At 34.0% G+C, this 20147-nt stretch overlaps 1 protein-coding gene and 1 non-coding gene across 6 annotated transcripts in view; both read left to right on the top strand.

Annotated features, from left to right (window-relative positions):
- Positions 1–20147, top strand: part of FASTKD1 (FAST kinase domains 1) — a 31447-nt gene that overhangs the window by 7722 nt on the left and 3578 nt on the right. For 4 of the 5 annotated variants that reach the window (XM_059928049.1, XM_059928048.1, XM_059928052.1 and 1 more), the window contains 9 exons: positions 418–543; positions 2534–2932; positions 4991–5101; positions 5865–5996; positions 9710–10196; positions 11406–11520; positions 16960–17088; positions 18292–18423; positions 18790–18903. In XM_059928049.1, the coding sequence (XP_059784032.1) occupies positions 418–543; positions 2534–2932; positions 4991–5101; positions 5865–5996; positions 9710–10196; positions 11406–11520; positions 16960–17088; positions 18292–18423; positions 18790–18903 (1745 nt within the window). The remainder of the gene's footprint in view (positions 1–417; positions 544–2533; positions 2933–4990; positions 5102–5864; positions 5997–9709; positions 10197–11405; positions 11521–16959; positions 17089–18291; positions 18424–18789; positions 18904–20147) is intronic. The other variant, XM_059928050.1, reaches the window with a different exon arrangement.
- On the top strand, positions 8346–8448 carry LOC132369412 (small nucleolar RNA U13). Its single transcript, XR_009504389.1, has one exon. It is a non-coding gene; the product is annotated as a small nucleolar RNA U13 (small nucleolar RNA).

Raw genomic sequence — 20147 nt, 5'->3', positions numbered from 1 at the left:
TTAAAAATCTGTAACAATTCTCCTTCCTGCTCTTGTCTTGCCATTTACTTGTTGAAGAAATCGGGTCATTTTTCCTATAGAAAAATTCTGAAGTTTTTCAAGCATGATTGTAGTAGAGATTGTTTTATTTGTTAATATACAACCTTGAGTTGAAATTGTTCTGTCCTCAAAAAATTAATAAGTAAATGATTCAAACAATTTCAAGTGTTTTTTTTCCCTTTTTAAAATCTTCAAGTAGAATTTGGCTTTTTAACTCTTAGCCTGGGTTACTTTTATAATAATAATCAACATTTTAGAAAAATTCATTTTATAGTAGTAATATATTAGTATTTTTATTGCTTTTTATTTTATAACTGTGTATTATGTTTTAAGTGAAAATAAATAATAATGATCCCCTTTGTATATTTACTTTAATAGGTTTGATATTAATGTGCTGTCAAAATTTTCCTCTTGCCTGGCAGATCAACATTTATGTTTTAGTCCATTAATGGGAAAAATAGCTGATATTGTAAATAGGAACTTGGAAACCATACAGGACTTAAGGTAAATGTATTTAGGGGCTTTGTGTCATGGTGGAAAGATTCTGGGCTTTGAATGCACACACACTTAGACTTGCTAGTTCCTAACTATGTGACTTTAATCTCTTGGAAGTTCACTGTCCTCATCTATACAACAGGTATAGTAGTATCTACTGTGCACTGTTGCTGTGGGAATTAGAGATGAAATATGTAAAGTATAACACAATGTTGTCGAGATTTGTGATTTTTCCTTACTTGCAAGCTAACATGTTTGCCTGCCATCCTTATGAGCTCATTTAACCTTAATTACCTCCTGGAAGGCCCTACCTCTAAATATAGTCATATTGCCAGCTAGGGCTTTAACATATAAATTTGGAGGGGGGGGAACCATATTTCAGTCTATAGCATACACTGGTGTTCATAGCAGCATTAGTCACAATAGCCAAAGGGTGGAAACAACCTTAATGTCCATCAGCAAATGATTCGGCAATCAAAATTTGGTATATACCCACAATGGAATATCATTCAGCCTTAAAAAGGAAGGAAATTCTGATATATGTTACCACATGGATGAACCCTGAAGACATTATGCTAAGTGAAACAAGCTATACACAAAAGTACAAGTATTGTATGATTTCACTTTATATGAGGTACCTAGAGTAGTCAAATTCATAGGAACAAAGTAGAATGGTTGTTTCCAGGGGTTGGGGGAGGGGAGAATGGGGAATTACTGTTTAATCGGTAAGGAGTTTTAGTTTGAGAAGATGAAAAAGTCCTGCAGACGGATGGTGGTGTTGTTGTACATCAGTGTGAATGTACTTAATACAACTGAACTGTACACTTAAAAATGTTTAAAATGGTAAATTTTACCTTATATATATTTTCACACATACATGAAAGTAGCTTATAAAAGCAGAGACAATAAAAATCACTGTAAAGTAAATTTTTTTAACTTTAAAAAATTATTATTGACCCATTTGAGAATCTAATGAAATCTTTGGACATTTCCCCACTCCAAACTGCAATTACAAATATATATACAATTAAAAAAAATCGTATCCAAAGGGTTCATGATTAAACTAAATAGCAATGCTAGTTTACTAATTAATGTTAATTGGTACTAACATTAAACATTTTGATTAGAGAAGCCAAAGTATTGTACAGCTGAGTTTTTAAAAAATAATTTGTTTAATTGAAAAGATTGAAGAAATTTTGAATTACAAAAAAATGCAAACAGTACCCCTATCCTAATGGTTGAGATAGTTTTAGATTTATATTTTCATGTCTTTTTTGTAGATTGTTTTATAATTAGTATCCCCACGTGTTTATTATATATCTTACATTTTGCATTCTTTATTCATTATTAGGTATATTCTTATATTTAGAGTTTTTTGATTTTTGTATCATGTAAGAACTGTCTTTTGAAAGCAGAGACCTCACCTTTGTAATTTTGGTGTCTTCCACAGTGCCTAGAAGATTGATTTATGTTTCTTAAGAGTGTTTATTGAGTGAAGAAATATTCACGTTCAATATTGTCCTACTGTTATATATTAATATTAATGTAGCCTGAAACATTAAAAAATATGAAATCATTCATTAGGAAGAAGTAGTTAGCCAAGATTTTTACTGGTAAATTACAGATACACAGAGAAAGGAGTAACAAAGCAAAGTCTACTTCCAAAAATATAGGATGAGACTTTCCATGTTGCATTCAATGGGCTGTTGGCCCAGAGTGATTTCTGAGTAAATTTCACTAAAATATTTTCCTTCAAAGCATTTATCTATAGAATGAGATATTATACACACTAAAAAAATATTATTTCAATTCTTTTTTGTCTAAAGGGGTTTGATTACTGGGAGATCAGAGTTCAAGTCCCATTAGTATTTAAAAGAAAAATTTTGTTGTATAAAACCTATAATATTTTTATCAGTTCCTTTCCGTTTTTAAGCATTTAGTCTTAGAATTGCTCATTTTTCTTAGATAATGTAAAAATCTTTGCATCTTCCTTTTTCAGGTGCTTGTCTGTTTTAATGGTCAGCATATCTTCTTTAATATCACAGCGTTTTCAAGAGCAATTAGTGAACAAAACAGAGCAACTTTTTGACACCATAGATTCTTCCCAGGTCAACATTGCAAGAAGAATAGTACAGTTTCTTCGAAATATTAAATATGGTTATTACCCACTATTGGAAAGGTGCAATAAAGTGTTTTTGAGCAATGTGAACCACCTTGATTTGGACTCCATCAGTAAAATACTTAGTCTATACCACTCTCTACAGTTTCATAGTTTTGAATTTATTTTAATGACCAAGAAGAGGCTAACAGAAATGATTCCTCTGTTTGACTACCCTGCTAGCTTTGTAAAATTGTTTGTAACATTGGGACCTGTGGCAGGACCTGAAGAAGAGAAACGGTAAGTTCAGCTAAAAATACTTTACTTTTCTTGTTGAGAATATATAGAGGCTTCAAGGTTAGATCTTGCAGTTCTGGAAGTCAGAAAAGTCACTCCACTCAACTGTAGAAGGGAGAATTATCTCTTGTGCTCTGCTCCTTGATTGTTTCTCTGATTATTCTAATTTACATCTCAAACTCTTTGTCTCCTACTGCTTTGTATAGGGGCCAATAATCCCGTGGTGGCCAACACAGCAATGGATGTGGGAGAACATCATTTAAGTGCTATTCTTCTCCCTTCTTAGGCCAGGTGACTGGCTTTACACAGAGAGATAAGACTCCCCCACCCCCAGTACAGAGTGTGGAATATTCGGAATTATAGTAGTCCTAACGATGGACCATTTTATGCTTTGGTGTCTTCACATTCATCATCAAAAGCATTTATTATGCACATTGGTATATGATCCCAGTGGCAGGTTTGAGTGATTTTGGTCTGATTCCTATCTTTTAAGAATTTACAGTTTTGCCAGATTTTTTTTTTTAACATCTTTATTGGAGTATAATTGCTTTACAATGGTGTGTTAGTTTCTGCTTTATAACAAAGTGAATCAGCTATGCATATACATATATCCCTATATCTCCTCCCTCTTGCGTCTCCCTCCCATCCTCCCTACAGCACCCCTCTAGGTGGACACAAAGCAACGAGCTGATCTCCCTGTGCTATGCAGCTGCTTCCCACTAGCTATCTATTTTACATTTGGTAGTGCATATATGTCCATGCCACTCTCTCACTTCCTCCCAACTTACCCTTCCCCCTCCCCATGTCCTCAAGTCCATTCTCTATGTCTGTTTTGCCAGATTTGATGTAGATAGAAATATTTGGGCTATAAAGATGAGCAAATATTAAATTAATACATGATTACTAGATATGAGCAAACAAATAAGTGTGATTAGTAGATTCAGTTAAGCAGGGGTTCCAGGAGTTACATAATAGAGGTATCTGCCTCATTTCTGTTAGCAAAGACTTCATGGAGAGTTTTATTTTTAAGAGTCCTTTGAATTATATGAAGAAATTTAAGGGTACATTTTAAGAGACTGTATCAACATGGAAACAAGATGATTATTAAAAAACTTTTATTGGAATCTTTCTCTTTTTTTGTCACCATGTACTGTTAAAATCTTTTATGCCAAGGCAGTACAAAAGTTGAATTTAATTGAGTCCCTGCCTTCAGGGAGTTTTTATTCCACTTGAGAGGACAGAAATACATAATTGAAATATGTAAATAGCATGACACTTCAACATAGTTTATGAGTAACTACTAAAATTAGTGATATAGATAGTAACTGCTGTGGACAGACAGAAGAGTGAGAGAAAAATGTGGACTAAAATGGTTGGGAAAAGCTATGGGGAGAAGCTGGGTTTGAAATGTTTGATAAGGTTGGTGAAAAGGATGGTGTGGAACTATGTAGGATGAATAGAAAATTAGTTTATCTTGCTTTCTTTAGATTTCAGTTTTAGGCTTGCCTTCTAAATTATTCTAAAAGGCACACTTATATACTTTTATTACTGGATTACTTTGGATGGTTTCAAAATGGACCATCTTTGTAAATTTTCAGTTTATAATGTTACAGTAAGTAGTTAGTATATAAGATTTCTGTTAATATGTAGGTATATTGACTTCCTGGTCAGATCTTATTCAGTTTTTAAAAATTGGGGTAGAGTTGGAATATCAATTGTTAGTTAGTTCCTTAGCTCTCTAGCTAAGGGTTACAAGGTTTACAATGTTAGAATTATTAATTAACCAATTAATTTTAAAACATTTTATATTTTTTAAGAGATAGTTTAGGATTATACTGAGGCCTTAATTACTTTGAAGAAAACAATGTATTTTTCTTTATTTAATAGTGTTTTGTATTATCCCCAGTTATGTGGGGAGAAAAATTAGAATTATATATTGAATTCAGTTTTTGTTTCTATTATTTCTTTTCTGTTTCTTAAGTTCTAAGAACTTATTTTTAAAAAAATTTTATAAGCTAATCATCAGTTTTTCAACATAAAAATATTTTTCTTTGCTTCTAGACTTAAGTCAACTATATTATTGATGTCAGAGGAGTTGACTAGCCATCAAGCCCTGGCAGTGATGGGAGCAATGGAAGAGATGGAAAGCAGAAATTCACGTCTGATTAAAAAGTAATCTTTTCTGAAATTCATGGTGTTAAGTTTAGTTGACATTCATAAGTTGCTATTTTTTTTTTTTTTGAGAAAAAAACTTATGTTTTTTTCCTGTAATCTTGGTTTTGAAGAAATAAGGAATTAACATTTAAGTCATTGTTTATTTTCTAAATAATTTATTTTTCAAAATAGAGATTTTTAAATAGTTTACAGCATATTTCATTTCATTTGCTGCTGTTGTCATTCTCAAGCAGAGGATATCATCTAGGAAAGTGGAGAGCATAGAGCAGAACTGACTTTTTAAAAGGACAGTTTTTGCAGAACAGTTAACATCTATATGAACCTGAATTGTTTCACACTACAGTTGTTACCTTGAAATCATACTGCCATATATTGCCTTTTTTGTTAACTTGAGATTTAAGAAGAAACAAAAATACGTGGTTCAGATTGTGTATACTTATCTTTTCATTATCATAATATAATATATTCCTTTAGAAGATATTCCTTCTGCCCTAATTCTTCCAACTTATTGTCTCTTCGCATTTCCCATTGCTTTTAAGCATCTCCATTAGAGGACCAGTGGATTTAAGGAAGAAAATTAAATCAGTTTTACATTTCTGTCATCATCCTGAGACAGTTCTTCAAGAACAGAAAACCTTGTGTCATTCATTGCTGTTTCTCCAGCGCAGAGCATGTCTGGCATGAGACAGCTCCTCAGTAAAAGTTTAATAAAAGTACATGAATGAACTGCTTATAATACATGTTTTATCATTCTTTTTAGAATTGCTTCAATTCTGCATAAACATTTGGATAACTATAAACCAGTAGAGTTATTGAGGATAACTCAAGCATCGATTTTGCTACATTTTCAAAGTAAAGAGCTTTTTGTGAAACTCAGAGAATTGCTGCTTAGGTAAGATTAAAATAGATGTGTTTAAGTCTTTCACTGTTGTTTTTTTTTATTTCTTTATTTCACTGTTTGTTTTCTTTAATGATGTATAGAGTTGTTGGAAGTTTTGAAAGCAGAAATGGGTAGGTTATTAAAAATGTTAAAGACACTCATCTCCCCGCCATGCCCATTTTGCCAGTGCTTGTGCTTGATATATTTTGAAATGGAAATGAGGTCGGTAGGGTGATGAGTTCCCTAGGACGTGAATACACAAAGCCAAGCCATTCTCCTTTCCTGCTGGAATGGAATAACAATGAAAAGATTGGAGCTGCTGAAGAAGGCAAAACTCCATTTGGGAGTGCTCACATTTGGGGGCCTTTAGTCTGCTTAGTTGCCTGTTTTAAAGCATATTAAAATTTTAAATTTGAAACTTTAAAAATAAAATATGTGGGGGTAATGTTAGTGAAAAACTGTTTTCATACAGATTTTCCCTTTATAATTTAAAAATTTCTGCATTTCTATGGATATAGCATTCATATTTCAACTAAGAAGTTATTCAGTTTTCCATTGACTTTGCATTATGCTAAAATGGAGTTTTCCATTAAAAATTTTTATTTTAAGGATCAGAATAATGAATGAAATTAAAAGCAGATTAACCTTTTTCCCATCCATTTTTCCATACTAGTTTGATTTCTTACTGTGATTTTTGAAAGACCAGGCATGGGACTCTATGCTGTAATCAAAAGAGTGGCATATAATTGAAAATGATTTTTACTATAATAAGGTGATATCCATTATGGTTAAGATTTGAACTGAAGAATAAGAGGTAGCACTTTATCAGATGATAATTTTGCATGTTAGATATGTTATAAGAAGATTCACTGTTTTCTTAAATAACTTTCTTCTTATCAAGGTGATTAAATACAGGATTATTGTGTCTTCACCCTTTCCATATTTAACATCAACTTCCACAAAGCCTCTATTAAGAATTTTATGTTCTAAATTAGATATCATAAACTGGCCCAGCAACATTATTTATTTGGTCAGCATGATCTTTTTTAAAAGATTAAATTACACAATACTGTTTGCCTACAGGTATGCTAACAGAAAAATAACATAGGAGTGGGAACATCACAGGTGATTTCACTTTACCTGTAATGTTTTAATTTACTTTATTAAAAAACTTGAAGCAAATATGACAGTGTTGAAGTTTAGTAATTCTTTTTTTTTTTAAAGCAGAAGTTTTTTTTAAAAAAAAATTACTATTTATTTATTTGGTTAGTTTTGACTGCGTTGGAACTTCATTGATGCGCGCGGGCTTTCTCTAGTTGCAGTAAGTGGGGGCTTCTCATTGCCGTGGCTTCTTTTGTTGCAGAGCACAGGCTCTAGGTGCGCGGGCTTCAGTAGTTGTGGCATGCAGGCTCAGTAGTTGTGGCTCACGGGCTCTAGAGCACAGGCTCAGTAGTTGTGGCGCATCGGCTTAGTTGCTCCGTGGCATGTGGGATCTTCCTGGACCAGGGATTGAACCCGTGTCCCCTGCATTGGCAGGTGGATTTATGAGGTTTACCCATGTTTTTGCTGTATACTCTAGTAAGAATGTAACAATTTTTTTTTTAGTCTGTTCTAATGTTGACAGATGTTTATTTCCCACTTTTTGGCTATTATAAATATTCTTGTTATGATACGTATCCTCACATGTATCTCTTAGTGAACATGTGTGTGCATTTCTGTGGATATTTACCAAGGAGTATGATTGTTGGTTTGTAGGTTATACATATGTTCATCTTCAGTAGATCCTGCTAAACAGTTTTCTATTTTTTTTTCTTTTCTTTTTTTAACAGTTCTCCGACTAGGGGTTGAACCCGGGCCATGGTAGTGAAAGCCCGGAATCCTAACCACTAGTCCACCAGGGAACTCTAAATAGTTTTCTAAAGTGGCTGTGCCAGTTTATACTACCACTAGCAAAATGTGAGCATTCCTGTTACTCCATATCCTCACCAACACTTGGTATTTTTTTATTTTCTAATTTTAGCCCTGCTGGTGGATTTTTGGTAGTATTATAAACACAATTGCATATGTAAGTTTTGGAATTTGAGGAACCACCATAAGGAAAAACATCAATGGAGGTTGGCAAGTTTGTGTCTGTTGGGGGTTTATCTTCAGACAAGTATCACAAGATTGGCAAATACTGAGAGTTCCTATCCCTTGGGTCAATTCTGCAAACAGATGTAGCTCTTGGGGACTTTCTTTTCTTTATATAAAATAGTATATTAATTTTTTGTGGTTATAAGAATAAAATAGTCATTTAGTACTTGTTGAGTACCTACTTTGTGTCAGGCAATGGGCCAAATATTATATGAAAATCATTTTGAGATCCTTTTGTACTTCATAAGCATGATGATTGGGCGTTCACACTGTTGCGTGAGATGTGCCTCCCTCAAACCTGTTATGATGTCAACATGTGACCCATTTGATGTGAAAAAAAAATCATTTTGAAAACAAAAAAAAGTATAAAGAAGAAAATAAAAATCATTTGTAAGCCCTTTCATCTACGGTCAACAGTTGGGTTTATTTCCTCGTGGTATATACTTACATTTTATATCTGTATCTATATCTATATGCTTTCTTTTTCCATAGTTGAGAGTCATGAACGTGCAGCTTTGTATTCTTCCTTCTCCAACCCCCGCACTTAACCTTAACAGCATTTTCCTACATCATTTAAAACTATGTGTAAATGTTTTTAGTGATTGGATATTACCCATCATATGATTGTACCATAATTCTCTTAACTATTCCCCCTCATTGGGTATGTAGACTGTTTTCAAATTTTAGCCACATAAAAAATATGATGAATAACCTAACATAAATCTTTGCCTGCATTTTAGATTATTTTCTTAGGCTAGTTTACTAGACAGAGATTGATCATGTCAAATGATATAATTACTTTTAAAGTTCTCAAGCTATACTACTAAATTACTTTCCAGAAAGTTTGCACCAACTTTTTAAGTTTACTGTTAGTGAATGAGAAAGCCTGTATCAATGCACCCCTGCTAGCATTGAACATTATCATTATTTTAGTATGCTAACTTAATATTTTTAAAAGTAACTCAGTTTTGTTTTAATTTATATTTGATTATCTCTTCCAACACTTCTAACCCTAAAGATTCTTTAAAAGCTCCCAGTTTTTAATTTGTGTTTTAACAACTGCTGTCCTGGTGGTAGGGCTTTTACCAGAGGGATTTGGGAAAGGAGGAGTAGAGAATGGGGTCAATTGTATGCGCTGTTATCCTGGTTTTGTTTTTTTAAAGTTGGGCTTCTTATGTAGCAGAAGAAAGAAGGGAATCACTATTACTGAGTGGTCACTCTTTGCCTGTTCTAGGTCATACCAGCTCCTGACAGGTCACATCAGAAATTCAGTCCAAGTTCCATCTCCAACTGCAGCACTGCAGACATTGTTCTGACACTGACATTTTGTTTGTCAGGGACTGTGGTTTTATTTTTGCATAAAAAACTGGGGCTGTGCTTTAGAACATCTTAAGGCTTCCCTTAGTAATCCTTTAAGAAGCTGTCATCTTTGAATTTACCCAACCCTTATTAAATTAACTTATATTTTAAGCCTATCACACCTATTAATTGTAATAATAATTATATATTCATATTTTAATACTTATATGTGTATCGGGTTTTTTGCTGATGTATTAATTTTGTTCTTTTCATTTTTCCCTCTTTCTTTATAGTTATTTGAAAGTCAGTGTCATACCTAGTGAGATTTCCCTCCTGGTTTGTGCTCTTTCGATGCTTCCTTCTCCTCACTTAGACGAAGCGAGGATATCTCAAATTGAAGCAGTTTTACCACAGTGTGACCTAAATGACCTGAATAGTTTTGCCACATCTGTTTTAAGATGTATTCAGTATGATCACATGTATCGGAATAATATTCCTGGGAAACAGTTGAAACTACTTCAAAAATTAGATCACTACGGTCGTCAGAGACTACAAAAATGCAGCAGTTTGAATCTGTTATGGGAAGAAGTTAAATCTTTAAAAGGAGACTGGTTTGCTGATTCACTTCTTGAAGAAACTGTTGTTACCTTACAGCGTTTGATGGATGAAATTAATTACATAAATGTTGCAGGGATTGCATCTTTTATTTCTAGAACTAACTACCTCAGTACTTCGCTACTTGATAGGATAGCCTCAGTGGTCCTTCAGCAGATTGAAAAGGTGAAATTGAAATGTTTGTTACACATTAGTTTTATATAGTTGTCAACTTCTAGAAGCATAAATGTTTATCATAAGTACTTTGAGAACTTGATTGGAATTTGAAGTTTAAAAATTAAGCTCTAGTGGGAATTCCCTGGTGGTCCAGTGGTTAGGACTCTGCACTTTCACTGCTGAGGGCCTGGGTTCAATCCCTGGTCAGGGAACTAAGATCCCATAAGCCGTGGGGCGTGGCCAAAAAAAAAAAATTAAGCTCTAGTTTCTGGTTCAGCAGTTTGTCGTTCCTCCCCTTAAAACCCGTTCCTCCAGCAGTGCAGATTTGGGGAGATCAGCTGTCATCTTTTGGTTTATTACAAATATTGTTAAGATCAGCAGTCAAAACTCATTGACTAGAAGGAAATTCTTAAAATAATAATAGTTGTATAAGGATAAAGAAGATGAATGATTTTTGTTTTCTTTTTCTTGTTTTCTATAATCCTGTGATAGTTACTTTTACTATTTAAAAACTATTCAAAAGAGTGAGGTAAGCGTGAAAACTGAGAAAATTATAAGATCTCCACTGACTTCAATATTCTTGAATTGTCAGTGTGTCTTACACATTTATTTCTGGAACTCGTAAAATGCTGCTTTTTGGATTATGTGAGAAGACAATCACTTACAAAATCTATTATATAGATCAGGATATGGCTTTTACTTAGAAGACATTATTTCTAATAAGTGAAAATAAAAGTCTATAGTGCCTGCCAGTTATTAAGTATTGGATGAATGAATAAAAAAGAAAAAGAAAGAAAGAAAGAAAAATGAATTATGATTATTATTATAAACTAAGAAACTTCCTTAATTATATTATATTATGAGTCTATAAAATGTGCTGGTATCATGGAAATTAGTGACAGTATTTTCTCGTCATTTTAATGACTAAGGAATTCTGGAACAGGATTTTACACCGAACAAAATCAATCTGTAGCTTATCTGATTTATTTTTTCTGCATTAATATTTAGAGTTACTAGAAATTAGTGGTGGAATTAAATAAATTATAACAAGGTAGAAAACTTAATAAACAGAATGATACATGTGTCATTTAACTGTGGGCACGTTCATTTAACTATAGGCATGTTAGATAAAGACTTCTGCTTAAGATAATAATTAGGCTAAATTTTGTTTTGTTTTGCTGAAGTTGAAGCAATAACTTTTTTGTTCTATTTTTACAGATTCATCCTTTTGCAATCCTTGCTATTATTCTTCCGTTCAGCGCCCTGAACTATGATCCACCTCAAAGGGATGAATTTTTCGGAACTTGCCTTCAACGCCTTAATTCTTACTTAAGTAGGTATATCGTTTGGTACTACATTGATGAGGAGGTTGGAGGATACTGTTGCTGCTACTCTAAGACATATTCCTTTTTTAAAGGGTAGTGATAATAGCCATGAGTTTTATACCTTAAAAAAATATTTTGGATCCATTTTTTAAACTTTTTTATTATGAAAAATGTCAAACTTACATTAAAAAGTGAAAGAATTGAACAAGTAGCACCTATAAACTCACTGGGTAGATTCAGTGGTTCACATTTTATCATATTTGCTTTACTGTTTGTTTCTCTTGCTCTCTTGTTTTTTTTTTCTAAGCCATTTCAAAGTAAGTTGTAGGCACTGTGACTCTTTACCCCTAATTGCTTAGGCATACACCTCCTAAGAATAATGATCTCCTAAATCACCACAATACTGTTATCACACCTAAGAATATTAATAGTCCCCTAATACCTAATACACAATCCATTTTTAAATCTCTCACATTCTCAAAGTACCTTATTTAGAGTGGTTATTTTGGACCCAGGATTCAATCAAGGTTCACTCATTCCGTTAGGTTATCTCTTTGGTATCTTATGGTCTAGAATATTCTCTGGTTTTTGTTTTTTGTTGTTTGTTTTTTGCTCTGCATTGACTTAAGAGAAAGATTTTTTGTTATCTAAGTTTTCTTTTTTTTAAATAAATTTATTTTTTATTTATTTATTTTTGGCTGTGTTGTGCACTTCCATGAAGTCGTCATATGCTTAATTTTTTTTTTTTAAGGGACATTTAGTTATTTATTTATTTTTGGCTGCATTGGGTCTTCGTTGCTCCACACGGGCTTTCTCTAGTTGTGGCGAGCGGGGGCTGCTCTTAGTTGTGGTGTGCGGGCTTCTCATTGTGGTGGCTTCTCTTGTTGCGGAGCACGGGCTCTAGGTGCGGGGGCTTTAGTAGTTGCAGCATGTGGGCTCAGTAGTTGTGGCTCACGGGCTCTAGAGCGCAGGCTCAGTAGTTGTGCACGGGCTTAGTTGCTCCGTGGCATGTGGGATCTTCCCGGACCAGGGCTTGAACCCGTGTCCCCTGCACTGTCGGGCGATTCTTAACCACTGTGCCACCAGGAATGTCCCTAAGTTTTCAAATATACAGTAAAATTGAAAGAACAATGTAACAAACATCTGTATACTGTATACCCACAATGTAGCTTTTGAATAATGATTAACATTTTGCCACATTTGCTGTGTGTGTGTGTGTGTGTGTGTGTGTATGATGAACCACTTGAAGTGTCAGCCCTAAATACTTCAGGTTATAAGGACATTCTTCTATGTAAGCACAATACCAGTATCACACTTAGGAAAGTGAACAAGTACCACCTTCTACCTACTCAGTCCATAATAAAAATTTCCCAATTGTCACCAAATTTTCTTTGATAATTTTTTTAAAGAAACCAATGTTGAGTTGTTATGTCACTTTCTCCTAATCTTTTTTTTTCTTGATATTTGTTTTTTGCAGTAGAGATTGGCCATTGTGGGTTGTGCCACATTCTGCATTTGTCTGAGTGCTTTCTTTTAACTTGCTCCTCCATCTCCTGTGCTCCTAGTAAACTGGAAGTTAGTTACAGATGCTTGATTAGATTCAGATTAAACATTTTCAGCAAAAAATGCCTTTATGTGGTGCTATATACCTGATATTTGTATCATTTCTGGAGACATATCACATTTGATTGTTGTCAATTTTAAAAGTTTGTTCTCTTTTTAAATAGAAAATAAATATTTCTTAAGGTCCTATGTAGATGTTTATTAATTGTCAGAAAGGTTGCTGCTCTGGTGCTGATTATTATGTGTCTCTTTAAAAAGTCTAAATAGTGTTTCAGTACCAGAAAAAAGTGGAGTAGAAATATTCCTTCCTACTGTTGGCCTTAGCAGAAGCAGTACGTGAGGGTAGCAGAGGCAGGAAATTATTTTTTTCTTTTCATTCTTTATTTTGGTTCTGAATTGTATTTCTTTCTGTTTGGCCTTAAAGAAAAAGGTTTTATGCTGCTTCTCTTCTCAGACCCACATGTCTTACTTGTCAATATAGTGTATTTTAGAAGTGAGATGTCTGGCTCCGTAGTTACTGCTTTTTCAGTCAACATTCACCAAGTACTTATTGTCAGGCAGTCTTTAGTCACTGGAGATATAGGAGAGAATAAAAACAGGTGGACTCTACCATTGTTGATTTTACTTTCTGATGGGGTGAAACTGCCATAGACAATAAACAAATACATAAGGTGAAATGGTGATAAGTATTTAAGACCACTAGAGCAGGGTGGGTGTGTAGGATGGAGGATAGTGAGGTGGGCCGGATGGAGCGAGGAGATGTCATTGACCGTGGATTGAATGAAGTGAGACACCGGTCAGGATGATGTCTCAAAAAATCTAAATGATCATCATCAAAAAATCTAGAAACAATAAATGCCAGAGAGGGTGTGGAGAAAAGGAAACCCTCCTGCACTATTGGTGGGAGTGTAAATTGGTATCGCCACTATGGAGAACACTATGGAGGTTCCTTGAAAAACTAAACATAGAACTACCATTTGAACCAGGAGTCCCACTACTGGGCATATACCCTGAGAAAACCATAATTCAAAAAGAGACATGTACCCCAATGTTCATTGCAGCACTATTTACAACAGCCAGGACATGGAAGCAACCTAAATGTCCATCGACAGATGAACGGATAAAGAAGATGTGACACATATATACAATGGAATATTACTCAGCCATAAAAAGGAACGAAATTGAGTTATCTGTAGTGAGGTGGATGGACCTAGAGTCTGTCATACAGAGTGAAGTAAGTCAGAAAGAGAAAAACAAATACCGTACGCTAATGCATATATATGGAATTTTAAAAAGTGGTACTGATGAACCTAGTGGCAGGGCAGGAATAAAGACACAGATGTAGAGAACGGACTGGAGGGCACGGGGGGTTAGGGGAGGCTAGGACATAGTGAGAGAGTAGCATTGACATATATACACTACCAAATGTAAAATAGATAGCTAGTGGGAAGCTGCTGCATCACGCAGGGCAATCAGCTTGGTGCTTTGTGATGACCTAGAGGGGTGGGATAGGGAGGGAGGGAGGGAAGCTCAAGAGGGAGGGGATATGGGGATACATGTATACATATGGTTGATTCACTTTGTTGTACAGCAGAAACTAACACAACATTGTAAAGCAATTATACTCTGGTAAAGATGTGAAAATAAAAAAAAAAAAGAGAGGGTGACTCATGTCCATAGGTGGGGAGGAGAATCCCAGGGTAAAGAAAAGCAAGTGCAAAAGGCCCTGAGGTGAGAACATGCTTGGTTTCTTTCGGGAGCAGCAGATTCAGTGTGGCAGGAGTGGAATGCGGGAGACTGAGTTGGTAGGAGAAGAGGTTGGAGAGACAGCCAGAGACCAGCTTCTGCAGAGCTTTTTGCTGTGCCTGGAGAGTAAGAAATTCCTATTCTGTCATCCAAGCAACAAATACTTAACTGGGAACTTCCACGTCCAGCATAAGGTGTTAGGCTCTATATTAGGGTATGTTTCTCTAGGCTTGTAGACCTCTAGTTAGGCTGTGTGAGACCAGTATAAATATATTAATTATGTCAGTATGATGCTCATGGACTTTGCTACATTTTTGTGGGGTCTCTATGCTAGAGAGTGTCTAACCATGTCTATTTTTGTGTGTCTCTAATAGACAAAATGGGACTGATATGTATGTGTTTATTCATTTATGGGTGTATACATGTGTGGCATTCATATATACCCCCTTTTAGTAATACAACTATATATAGAAAGATGAGACTTGAAACTGAAAGATGAGACTTTGAATGTGCTCTCCTGGTTGCTCAGTTGTGTGTCAACAATCAGAAGGAAATGAAAATACATTCTTTTTTTTTTTTTCTTCAAATAAAGGATACAAGAGATGAGAGTTTGAGAAGTACAGCTTTGATTTTTTTTTAAGACTTACTGGGAAAATGTTTGGAAAACTCTTGGAGACCTGTATAAGCAAAATTCTAATGGAATAATACTTTTCTTTATTTTGAATAAACATTAGTTTTGGCAGATCAGTTTTGCTGGTGGAGATCATCGCTATTAACCTTGTTTGTGACTTGATATTGCTTTATTAAATAAACTCAGCAAAACATTGAAAAGATTTAACATCTTTTTTTGTCCTTTGTAAGAACATTGCTGCTAATGGTACATTTTAGAGGACCCCTTCCCTCTCATCAGAAATGTCTCTTGGGAGAGAAAGACAAATACCATATGATATCACTTATATGTGGAATCTAAAATATGATACAAATGAACTTATTGACAAAACGGAAACAGACTCACGATATAGAAAACAAACTTATGGTTACCAAAGGGGAAAGGGGGTGGGGGAGGGATAAATTAGGAGTTTAGGATTAGCAGATACAAACTATTGATACTATATATAAAGTAGATAAACAAGTTCCTACTGTATACCACAAGGAACTATATTCAATGTCCTGTAATAAACCATAATAGAAAGGAGTATGAAAAAGAGAATATATATATGTATAACTGAATCACTTTGCTGTATACCAGAAACTAACACAACATTGTAAATCAACTATACTTCAATAAAAATTAAGAAAAAAAAAAAAAAAGAAAAGAAATATCTCTTGGATGAAGCAAATCCGGTAAATAACCTCGAGCCTTATACTCTGGGACACGTACTGTGTTGCTGGCTGACAGGTAAGGGAGGAGGTACTGGGTGAGACCTGAGCTTCATATATGTCTACCGCCTGGGGGTCTGAGAGCCCTAGAGAGCAGCACAAGACCGTGGTTCAGACTCCGGAGCTGGACTCTCCAAGTTAAATCTCACCCTCCACTTGCTAACCATGTGACTTGGGGCAAGTCATTAAACTTCTGTGTGCTTCAGTACACTCAGTTTATAAAACGGAGATAATAATCATTCCTACTTTACACTGAAGTGAAGTTTAAATGAGTTAATATTTGTACAGTGCTTAGAAAGATTCTGCACACATTCTGAGCAATATTATCAGTATATAGAGACTGGGATCACTAATTTTTACATACTCTACTGACCCTTTGTTTTCAATCTTTCTCTTTTCAAGGCAATTTTAAAGACTTTTAATAGAAGTATAATAATAACACGGAAATGTGTACATATCCTTAGTATATATATAGAATGTGAATTTATACAAATTGAATCAGCCAAGGAATCATTACCCAGATCAAGAAATAGAATATTAGCATAGTACCCTTCTCCCCGGCCCTCTTTCCCATTCTTCACCCACCCGAAGGTAACCACTTTACCACTATCCGGACTTGTGATGGTATAGATTAATTTTGTCAAGGTTGTGTTTGTATTATTTTTTTAAAACCTGGTTTTACCTGAATAAAGTATATATTACGTATATGTGAAGCAGCTGTACATTTTAATTTTTTTTTAATCTTAATTTTGTTCTAGGTATATTGGATCCTCTTATGTTAGTGTTTCTTGGTTACTCTTTGGCCACACGTGAATATTTTTCAGAAGATCTACTGAAGGCAATTTTTAACATAAGATTCTTAGCCAAATTAGATTCTCAACTTGAACGTATGTATATATTTTTTAATTTAATAAATTATCACTTGTATTTTATATCCAAGTTTCAGCTCTACCTACATACTAAAGCATTTAAATGTTAATACTGGGGTTTTTTTTCTGTTTATAAAAGTATTTCCTGATTATTGTAGAAAATTTATAGGACAGTATAAAATAGAAAATAAAAGATTATTTATAATCTTACCACCAAGTGAAACTACCACTTTTAATGTTTTGGAGTATTTCTTTTCTGTCTCCTGCCCTTATGTGTATGTTTATATACCTATATATATTTTAAAACAAAATTTGAATTATACGTATGTTCACTTTTGTCTGTTGCTTTTGTCATTGAACTATATTTTGAACAATTTTCCATGCCATTAAATATTTTTTGATGTCATGATTTTTTAGTCTATAGAATCTGCCATTATAAGGAAGTAATAAAATTTGTTAGCATGTAGGTTGTTTCCAATTCTTCATTACTATAAATAATGATTATTATACATGAGTCATTGCCCTCATCTTTGTTTCCTTAGGATAGATTGCTAAATGTGGAATATTAGGTCAATGAATATTCTTTAGTAGTATTTTTTTAAATGTAGTGTTTTTTTGTTTTTATTTTATTTAATTTTTTTTGACTGCTTTGGTTCTTTGTTGCTGTGCGTGGCTTTCTGTAGTTGTGATGAGCAGGGCTACTGTTTGTTGCGGTGCGCGGGCTTCTCATTGCAGTGGCTTCTCTTGTTGCGGAGCACGGGCTTTAGGCACGCGGGCTTCAGTAGTTGTGGCACGTGGGCTCAGTAGTTGTGGTTTGTGGGCTCTAGAGCGCAGGCTCAGTAGTTGTGGCGCATGGACTTAGTTGCTCTGCGGCATGTGGGATCTTCCCGGACCAGGGCTCGAACCCGTGTCCCCTTCATTGGCAGGCGGATTCTTAACCACTGTGCCACCAGAGGAGCCCCTAAAATGTAGTTTTAATATTCATAATTAGTGAAAAACATCGGTGTTTGTTCTAATAATCCCACTGAATGTAATAATTAAAAAATATAAAGTATGTGTATGCAAATGAAATGATTTTGTACGTATGAGAATACATACGTATTTTGTACATATACGAGAATAAAAGTTACAACCATTATGGGGATAAATGAATGTGAAAAATGAATCGTCTTTGCTAAGTTCAAGCTATCAAAGTCTATTAATGTATTTTTTAAATTTCAGTTTTATGTTCATCTCTAAATATGAAGGTCCAATTTCGTCTTATGGAATTAAATAGAGCAGTCTGCTTGGAATGTCCTGAATATCAGATTCCATGGTTTCATGACCGCTTCTGTCAACAGCAGTATAAAAAAGGTTTGAGTTTTGTTTGGGTCAGAAAGTAAAGCTTAATTCTAAAGTACATTATTAGGTAGTGCACTGTTTTTATTGTTAAACCTAACCATGACACCAGAGTTCCCAAGAGTGCCATAACTTGTTTAATGGAACCATTTTGTAGATGAAATTTGTGTTGTAAGAATTTCTTAATATTTAGGACACTAAACCTCTTTTGGTAGAGAGCCAAAGAACTTGTGCTGAATTTAGTGTTATTGCAAGTGGTATTACAATACATGGAAGCTCTTGTTGGAAATATTAATCTATTTTTCAGTTTGTAGATATGGGATGATTTTCATTCAAAAGCTGATTATTTTAAGTGAACTAATTATTTTTATTTTCCTGAAGATTTTGGCAGTATGAATGGAGCACAACAGCAGATTTATAAAATGTTAGCAGAGGTACTAGGAGGAATCAGTTTTGTAAAAGCCTCTGTTCTTACACCTTATTACTACACAATAGGTAAGTCTTTGGTAGGTTATTAGCTACTTTCAGAAAGCCAAACTAAACATAATCATCTTATCAATTGGAATTTTAAAACTTTTTTTTGAATTTTTTCATTATCTTGGAAATTTTCAGGAAATTCCCTGGTGATCCAGTGGTTAGGACTCTGCACTTCCACTGAAGGGGGTACGGGTTCAATCCCTGGTCGGGGAACTAAGATTATTATATCCCAAGCCCATTGTATTGCCAACTCATATTTGTACCTCATGTTGTCAAGAGGCTTATTTTTATGTGAAAATATATATAGATCATTAAAAATAAGATTTAATTGGTAATATTTGTATATAAGGATATGGTATAATTAAGACAATACAGTAGTATGATTAAGAACTAAGGGTTGGAAGAAAACACTCATTTATATGATACATAATACATGCTTATAGAAAAACCAGAAAGGACAGATAACAAAAAGAGGAAAATCACCCATGATACAAACACTCTTTACTTTTGGTGTCTATGTTTCTCCTTCTGACTTTTTTTTTCATTTTTAATGACATTTGTTGTTTCCTTTCTAATTTTACAAGCAATACATGTTCATGTGTGCAAGCAATATGTATTTTAAAAAGTTCTGACTTTTTTAAAAACCAAAATGGCTTATTTTATAGTGTTTGTAACTTTGTTTATATGTTGTGAATATTTTTCTATGCCAAGAAATATAATTATACATTATTTTAGTGACTGCATAATATTTCATTGAATGACTATGCTGTGATTTATTAAGGTTTTTTGCTGGTATGTGCATCTTTCAAACAATGCTGTAATTTCATATAACAACAACAGTAATTGACACACTTACATATTATTATGTTACATATTAATTATGTGTTAGATATTATTATGTGTTTTATATATAATAAACTTATTATATCCCTATAAGTTTTGCAAATTATTCTATTTTATAGATAAGGAAACTGAGGCCCAGAGACATTGTTGTTTGCCCAAGGTTATGTAGCTGGCAGATGGCAAAGCCAGGATGACCTAGGCATTCTAGCTCCAGAATTCATTTTCTTTATGAGAAAAGTATATTTCATGTTCGATAATTAACTTGAAGATGCTTCAGTGCCCCAGTTTCCCTTATATGTAAAGAATAGGTAATTAAACCTACTCTTTCTTCCTTTTCATTCATTGTTTCTTTTTTCATTTTTCTTGGTTTAAATACATTTTTATGATTGTTTTTATTATGGAAAAATGTCATACATATT

Source organism: Balaenoptera ricei, chromosome 7 (genome assembly GCF_028023285.1).
Source record: "Balaenoptera ricei isolate mBalRic1 chromosome 7, mBalRic1.hap2, whole genome shotgun sequence".
Lineage (NCBI taxonomy): Eukaryota > Metazoa > Chordata > Mammalia > Artiodactyla > Balaenopteridae > Balaenoptera > Balaenoptera ricei.
This window is presented reverse-complemented; position numbering and strand designations above follow the sequence as displayed.